General features: G+C 44.4%; 1 protein-coding gene across 2 annotated transcripts in view; it reads left to right on the top strand.

Annotated features, from left to right (window-relative positions):
* LOC118336392 (nuclear factor of activated T-cells, cytoplasmic 1-like) overlaps positions 1 to 8,980 on the top strand; it is a 58,865-nt gene that overhangs the window by 30,326 nt on the left and 19,559 nt on the right. The window contains exons 8-9 of one of the 2 annotated variants that reach the window (XM_035673026.1): positions 645 to 777; positions 7,467 to 8,111. In XM_035673026.1, the coding sequence (XP_035528919.1) occupies positions 645 to 777; positions 7,467 to 8,111 (778 nt within the window). The remainder of the gene's footprint in view (positions 1 to 644; positions 778 to 7,466; positions 8,112 to 8,980) is intronic. The other variant, XM_035673027.1, reaches the window with a different exon arrangement.

The raw sequence follows: 8,980 nt of genomic DNA, 5'->3' as shown, positions 1-8,980 counted from the left end.
ACACACACACACACTCATGCCTCTCCCCATCCATCTACAAGGATGACCAACAAAAACCTGCTTCCTGTCAAAGTTCCCCCAATTCTGGCCTGTTTTGGCCCCCGCGAGAGTGACAGCCATCACAGGAATTAGACACAAATTCTCTCCGTGTTCCCTTGTCAGAAAGAAAGTCGAAGGTTCACATCCGTCCAGACTTGCCAAGGTCTGGCCTGGGGGGCAGGAGGGGAGGGGGGCAGTCGAGCCTCTCCACAGGGAGGCACGGCTGTGCAAACAAATAACCCTGCTACCTCTCTCCCCTTGTGCTGTATGGGGACAAAGCTAAAGCCCTGGGGTTTTCCTCAGAGACAAACACGGGCACTGGACCAACCTCATGGGCTCCACTGCTGCATCTACACAGTCCAGACAAGCTAATTTAGACCCGTTCCCAGTCCAGCCTCTTGGAAAGAGAGCACTAAATGCAGGCCAGCTGCAAAATAAACATAGCTGTTGATTAAGTTGCAGGAAGTCGTACTACACACTTACATTAAGAGAGTGACGTGAAATCAGATGAGCAAATGCAACTAAAGGACTATTATTTTTTGATGGTATCAGCAGTCTTATCTCATAAAGGTGGAATATCTTGTTGTATCTTATTTGTATTTTAGAGTTCTATTGTTGTGGAGATCCCGCCATACAGGAACCAGAGAATATCCAGCCCGGTGCAGGTTAACTTCTATGTCTGCAACGGCAAGAGGAAGAGGAGCCAGTACCAGCGCTTCACCTACCTGCCTCCTAATGGTAATCATCAAAAATATTTCCCACCTTTTTATTGCCAGTGACATTGACAATGTATGCTTTTGACAAGCTGCACACTCTGAATTCATCATGGGGAGTATTTCTCCAGGCTTTACATCCCTCTACTATAGTTTACCGCAGACGTCAACATGCCATGTGAAATTTGTGGCCAGCTTTTGGTCTGCGTTTTTGTCATTATGCCTACACACCACATGGCTGCCAGCCTGTGAGTGAGAGCAGAAGATGTGAGGTGTGTTTATTCTGTAGTGAGACCGCGTTCCCCAGCGATGAGGTGTACCTGCTGAGTGACAGAGCCTCCAAGAGCTGTTGATGTAGAGAAGTCAATCCCCCTGGGCGACCTGACTTTCACACCTCACCTCACACAATGCCCTCCTGGATCACCAAAGCACCCACGGACTCACAGCTACACATGCACACACACACACATACACGTGCATCTACCAGGCAGTGCTTTGCCCTGTCATTCATGTAGCAACCTGAAAACCAAGGAATACTTCTCTCTGTGTTTATCATGTGTCCCTGGCCTCAGTGTTTATAGATGGCTTTCACATTGGAATTTGAAGAATGTATCACCGAGAGTTTAGAGAAAAGTTCAGCCTCAAAATTATATTGTGAGCTATTGACTTTTCACAATGGGCGCAGGTGAAATATTAGCTTTGGTATCACTGTCAACCATCCGGCTAGAATACTGTTATTTTATCTTTATGTATCCAGAGAAGGTTGACTAAGCATGTTAGCTCTTCTTTCAGCAAAACAATGCTTCCCATTTATAGTGACAAAGTTCTTTACTGTTAGCTGTTGGGCTGCTTTACTGAAGCAGGCGGGAATTTAGTACCTTTCGTAAGGCACTACACAGCTTTTCTGGCAGCTGAACCATAGTTGCTGAAGCGGGTTTTGTGATGCTCCAACTCTCACTGATTTCCCTCACACACATTGTCCCAGCTGGTTTAGGGATTCCAACCAGCAACCTTCCATTTATAAGACCTGCCTCTCCCTCGTGATAACCAGTGAAATCCATTAGATCAAAACAATGGTATCTTGTTTTCATTGATCAGTGTCTAATGGGTCTAATGCTGCTGGGATAGCATGCTCTGCGTTTTGAGTCCACAGCTGTTAATAAGATGTGACATTTAGATTATCAGCAGATGTATTTACGGCCACAGGAGATAAGTGATTGGGATTTTGGATGAGGCTCTGAGAGAAAGTAGAGCAGGGCCCTATTTGGAGATGCCTGATTATATGATGAACGAGTGCATTATAACTGGACCAGTGCTGGGCAGACAAACTGTGGCCATATATAGCATATCCATTTCATATACTGTACTTCCATGGAGAAAGAGAGAGAAAGATATGTAGCAGGCTTATCAGCCTCGACTATGCATCTCTAAGTAATTTCCCTGAGCATAAACACAGCTCTAATTAAAAGATGACTTGTTCTGTTCCCACTTTTGCTGCCAAGTAAACCACAAGTACATTGTGGACCACACAAGCAGGGCCAATGCCTTCTCAAAGGAGCATAATTAACTCACTCAAGTGTTACAGTCAAAGAGACCACGAATCGCAAGCTATTGTGTTCTATTTTGAGATTAACCACACTTTTGAAGACACACATTAAAGCATACAGCTTAGCATATTTCTAAAAACAAATATTCAGTATTTAAATCAAAGAGGCAATCCATAGCATATTAAGTCTAATATTACAACTGTGCTGGATAGCTGAGACAGAACTGGTCTGGGTGCAGAAGTCATCTAATTTTAATGAGGAAACCTGCCAGCCTTAGAATCACAAGCAGAGTTGCAACTTCCATTGACACTTGCTATACATTGTGAATAAGATTTTACAGTCTAATTTATCATTACAGAGTTTGAGCACCACAGCTGTAGTTGTAAATGTAGAAAAAAATGTAAATGCTGGCAAAATGTATGTTTTTGAATTCTCATTCATGATGCTATACGTGCTGGCATACAGTGACTAATCAGTGCTCACTGACTGTTAAACATTCACAAAGAATACCATATAAAGGTTATAATCAGTGTAAACAGACCCTCTGTGGCAATGATGACTGTAATACATTCACAGTATCAATACAGCAACAAAGAGTGAGGAAATCCTAGTGAGGCTGTTTGCTTTTGAGGGTTTCAGTGTGTGTGTCAACACTGAGAGAAACAACTAACACTGTGGCCAGGTACTCGGGGTGGGCTGGGGGAGGAGGACACCCACACACACGTACACACACACTGTTGTCAACACTTTTTTTTGCTTGCTCGTATGAAAAGACTCTTCCGGCGCGCGGTCCCACTTCAAGCGCAGTTGTGGTCACTGACGTTGTTTAGAGAGAACATTTCTTTTCACACTCTGGTGTCTGCTCAGCTATAAAAAGCAAACCCAACCCTGAAAATAGCCTGACTTGTTTGAAACAGCGGAAGGATGAAGCAAACACTCTCTGGGACACAGATGCTAGTGAAAACCACCTTTATTTTCCATTCAGATCATGTGACCATCTTGTTATTTTTTGACACTGATGCAAATGTGGTTGGTACCTACTGTGGCTGAACACCAATGCTTGCATTTGAAGAACTACACTGATGAAGAAAAAAAAAGTTTCACTATGCTGTATGTTCCTCTCAGCTCTCAGAAACTATATTGTTTCAGATGTGTAAACAGATTTTTATCTTTTCTCCTGCATCCTTGCTGAAATTAAATGTTATTGTCAGATTCTTTAGCGGAGTCATAGCTACTCTCACTCTGACTAGCTGATAGATGAAGATAAGTCTCAGTGATATGAGTACAACAGTGCTGTAGACCTGTTGAAATATTGCCATAACAATGCATTGTGAACGTTCAAACAGGATTTGAGCCATTCAGAAACATCCCCTTCGAAATCTGTCATTAGCACATAGGTCAAGAGTATTTAGAAGCAAAGCAATCCTACAGTTGGGCTTCAGTGAACCAACGAACTTCACCCTTAGCTTTCCAGAAACATAAAGGTTACATTTTAAAGAATTTATCAAAGTTAAATACATAAAAAATAAACAACATTTAAGCAAATTATGTAGAGTTTTTACTACTCATAAGTGAATCAATATGAGGTAAAGCTGCCTTCAGGCAGTGGATAAAGATGACATTTGCTGTTGAGATATACCATCAGCAGCATTTGTGGTTGGCTCGTCAAGCCTAAGTGCTCATCTGTGATGTTGAGATGTACATACAGCACAAATGTCCTTGTCTGGCTCCGGGAATGAGCCTCGCTTTTCCAAGCTCCTTTCCAATCATTCTTGCGTGAGTAGGGACGTGACGTGTTGCTCTTCAAATAAGAAACAGTTTTCACCAACCACATTAAACAACAAACGCCAAAAAAAAAAAAGTGTTGGCAATGGCTGAAGCTGGAGCGAAGAACTTCTCGGAACCCCTTTATTTTTACAGGCCATTTGGAGATTCCTCTGTAATATCAAGTTCTATTCTTAACGCAAACGGGTGCTCACTCCCCCCCTGCTGCATTGGTTTGTGGTTGGAGTTGGAGAGGGGAAAGACAGAAACATGTTCTGTGACACATACAGGAAAAGTTGATGAACCACACATTGTTCTTTTTTTTTGTAAATATTTGCACAGTCATGTTTTTCCAAAAATTGGACAAAGACTGAACTGTTTCTGTCATGTCTACAGCTTTGGGCTTTGTCAGACTCACCTACGGTACACTAAAGCCCACAGTATACAAGGTGACCAGATTGCCTACACAGTGGGACATGGTGCACCAGGTACCTTTGAGTTAATGAACTACCACCTGCTCCATGTTAAATGTCACTGCAGATTCATGCCGTTAGGTTAGAACAAGATGAGTTCAGCATTTTTGCAGCAAGATATCCCTAATTCTTGGGCATGATAATGTCATATTCCAGCCAACAAGTATTGTAAATGAGAATGAGAGCCTTAAAATTCCTTCTTTCCCGATGGCTACAGGTAGAGAGGGTCTCCTTTGGAAGTTAGTTTACAAATCTACATAAGCCCTGGATGCTTGCCCTTCCTAATCAAATACACTGATACAGGCACAGACAACACACATCTATGTCCCGACGCCCATTCCCTTTAGAGGAAACAAGTGCTCAATAAAATACCCAGATCAGGCCTGATCAGTTTAATACGAGCAGACAGGGGGGAAACTGCCAGAGATGGAGAGAAAAACCATGTGCAGAACATCAACTGTCTGTGGGCCATAACCCACAGGTTGGGAGGAAATAAAAGCCAGCTGAAGTTGGGACTCGCCTGGTGAATCTGTTTTCTCAGCTCATGTACAAAGTGGAATGGAGACACACAGATGGATGGAGCTGGGGGGAGACCACTATTTGTATCTGTAGCTGAGGAAGAAAAAGCTTGAAATTTTTTTTTTGAAACTTTAAAGAATGGCCATTCAAACCAAGGTGATTTGATTTCCTGTTTCACCAGTCTTGCTCATAGTCAGAAGGCATACAGGAAAATAATGCTGACAAATGACCTCACTGGGAATGAAAACCATAAACTGCAATAAACCAAACTCCTCTTTAAAAACACACCTGTCTTCTCTTGTTGGATTATAAATTGTGTCTGCAAAGCACAACAGCATCCCTTCACTTCTGAGCTACTGCTGATTCACCCCATTTCCCTGAATAAAATCCTCATGTTGGTTATGGTCACAGGCAGGAAATCTTGTGACTTGCTACATTAGATTTGTTTAATCTTGAGAAGTGCATCCAGATAAAGCCATAATAACAAACATTAGACAATTTGTCTCTTTCATTCCTCTGATTTTCTGGAGTATAAATCGTCAAGGCTGAGTGTGCTTTGCACAGTTCAAAATTAACTTCTTACTTCTTTTGGAATTGGAATAAGTACAACCTCAAAACCATGACATCTTTAAAAAAATGTTGCTGCTGAAGGAAAATATAACATACACATACAGTAACTCAGTTTTCAGGATCCATCATGCTTGATGATAACTTAATGTTCTGACTTAATTTAGCAGAACTTTAAAAAAGACTCCATGAGGCAGAAAGTAAAATAAATATGTTTCAGCTCCCAGATGACAAGGCAGTTACTGAATTGAAGCTCAAATCTGAAAATGATCAAATTTGCTTAAGACATATTCACATGACAACTCTTGACATCGTACTTTCTGCCACACTGAAGAAAAGGCATGGAAGAGAAAGAGAGTCACTGAGGGAAGTGACATGGATGTAGTGTGCACCATGTGACTTGCTTGTTATTCCCAAGGCTGTGGAGAGGAGGCCCGTGCATCATGGGACTCGCCTTCCGATGCTCCCTCAGACACCAGGCCTGGTCCCTGGGCTCTGAAAGCAGACAGGGCTGACGTAAATGTACTCCCTGCCCTGCGTTATCTCTGCATCGCAGTTCAGCACCCCAGAGGCTACAGGCGCGATTCATGTCTTTTCAAATTCAACTCCACAAAAAAAATAACACTTTGGAAAAACAGCCTGCTTTTCATATGACACTCCAACGCTTCATAAATTTTCTTTGTACCCTTTGCTTTGACTATCTTTCAAAGGTTCTACTGTGTACAAATGCAAACACAGTTTACACAGACATCTTATTCATATTGACATCTGTACGCCTCTGAGTAAATGTCACTTGGAGCCAGTTAAGCCAAAAACTCTTAATGGTTGGCATCAAATGCTCACCACACCCATTAACACATTTTAACAATGTGTAGAAATAGAAACAGTGTGTCCATTGTGACTCAGCAGCCTTTGCTATGCATCTGGGTATCTTAACATTGCCCTATTAGTTTTGTGCTGGAACAGTCTGCGCATATTGCATAATAACTCACCAGTGAGGTTTATTTAATGTAGATATACTGTATCTCTCAACTCAAGCCATACAGTTCTTTTTTAAATGTTTAATTAATAGAAAGTTGTTTTCAGTGACTACTGTTGACGGTGTATCGGAAGCTTGTCATACCTGTCAGTCAGAGCTAGTCAGGAAACCTTGCAGACGGCCTGCACTGGATTAGAAATTTGAAGAGAGGAGGCAGGATGATCAAGTGGGGGTCACTGCACTCTCCTGCATTAGCTGAGGCCTGAAGCTCCTGAAACCACAGGCACAGCTCTACAGCCTCTTAAGGAGCTCAGGCGGCCTAATCAAAATCAAATCATCTCCTTTTTTTCACTCTCTCCCTCTATCTTTTGGTCCTGGGAGAAACAATTACTGCTACAGTGTGGAGGAAACCTAGGGATCCAGGGCTCCTTGAGCAGCAGCAGCAGCAGCAGCAGCAACAGCAGCAGCCCGGCGCTTTAAAGTAGTCTTTTATTGGATATCAGAGCTGGAGGAGAGTCCAAAGAAAATAGGTCTTATTCATTATTAGAGCCAGCTGTGGCTTTCCACACTGATGACTCATCCATTTTTCTTTCCCCCCTATTCTTTTGCTTTTTTTTCATGGTGTGGTAAAAGAGGGGTGGCGGTTGGGAGGCGTGAGGGTTTCTCTGTTAGAGAGCTCAGCCAAGTTGACACCGAGCCCATATCCACTGGTGGTTGTTTGTTTGGATTATGGAGGGTACCGCGGCCACAATTGTGCCTGCTCACTGCTTTACTGAGTCTCACTCGTGCACTCATTGCGCCACGTGGATTCCCTGCACGTTTTTTAATATCTCCACCTTTCTTTCTACTTTTTTTTTCCCCCCAGTGCCGATAATAAAGACAGAACCCAGTGATGAATATGATTCTCTGGGGACTGCAAGACTGCCCATGCATTCAAAGCCCTATTACAGCCAGCCCAGGCTCACTCCCATCATGCCTGTAGCCGATCCTGATGCCTGCCTGGTTGGTGGCTACCCTCCCTGCCCGCCTCGCCATGCTGCCATGCCATCATCGTCCCCCAGCTCCAGCCCCACCCTGCATGACCTGTCCCCCGTGGCATACAGCAAGTGCCTCCCCAACAGCCCCACCCATGCGACACCACCAGGCACCATGGTGCCCCCCATCCAGGAGAGCCCTGGCTGCCCCAACCTCGACCACCCAGCGTCGCCAGACCACAGTTCTTCCCTAGGGATGCTCCATTCCCAGGGCAGCCCCAACCACCTCAACAGCCCAGGGCCGCACGGTTACCACCCTATCTATACCAACAGCAGTCCGTCATCCTCCCCGGTATCCCACCCTTCCACCCCCGGTGGGACTGCGGAGAGCCCATTCGTTCAGGCCTACAGCCCCAGTCAGGCTCAGGCAGCAACCAGCTCACCCAGCCTGTTACCTGAGGATGCCAGCCCCCCTTCGATGGCCATCACCGTCAAACAGGAGCCCCAGGAACTGGACCAGATGTACCTAGATGATGGTGAGTGACGAGAAACAAGGTGTACATACACTTTCTGCAAGTTTCCATTTGATAATCATTCCAATAACGAGAGGCATTTTGTTGTTCTAGATAAAAGCATGGCACAAGCTCTCTGTCCATGCCAAAACTGTCTGTTTACGTAGCACATTACATTTATTTAACACCTTTTGCTTATCTGCAAGCCCCCACACATAGCCGCACCCTGCTGCACCTCTCAGTATTTCCTCATGAAGTTGTGGCAGCAGATTTACGTCAGATTTGTTTAATTTTAGACCCGGCAGATTTATTTGCTTTTGGTGTTACATGTCGTCCGGCTTATGTTGTCCAAGTGGCTGCTTTACTTTAAAACAGTAAATTGCCTTGATGGGATTTTGAAACAATCTGTCAAAACATCAGAGCACTGAGGTCAGCCGGCGGTGCAGCAGAACAAAAACAGTGGCACACGCGTAGCGAACCAAACTGTTGACACAACGACTAATGAAGGAAGCAAAACAATGGGTAGGGGTTTCCTGAACCTAGCCATTTCCCCCCCGCCGCCATCTTTCTGGGAGGGATGGTGGGAGGCGGGAGGCGAGGCTTTGTTTTCCCGTCTTTTCCCCCTGGAGCTGACACCATGCGGCTGTCGTCATCAGGGGAGGCTGTGGGGTCACTGGTCTCCCTCTGGCAATGAAACCAGTCACACCCAAGGGACCATATGGTTGAGTTTATTGCCTCCTGTGTCCATCCCACAATATGTCTCTCAGGTCACCAACCTGTTATCTGTGTTAGCAGAGGCTCCACTTGTTGTTATTATATACGGTATATTCATATGACACATCAATGGCATTGTGCCAGTTTGAATTGTAAAAATCCCCCTGCATCCTAATGGG

This window comes from Morone saxatilis, unplaced genomic scaffold, assembly GCF_004916995.1.
Source record: "Morone saxatilis isolate NCDOM2014 unplaced genomic scaffold, NCSU_SB_2.0 Contig24, whole genome shotgun sequence".
Taxonomy (NCBI): Eukaryota; Metazoa; Chordata; class Actinopteri; family Moronidae; genus Morone; species Morone saxatilis.
Note: the sequence above shows the minus strand (reverse complement) of the source record. Positions and strands in the feature narration are given on the sequence as shown.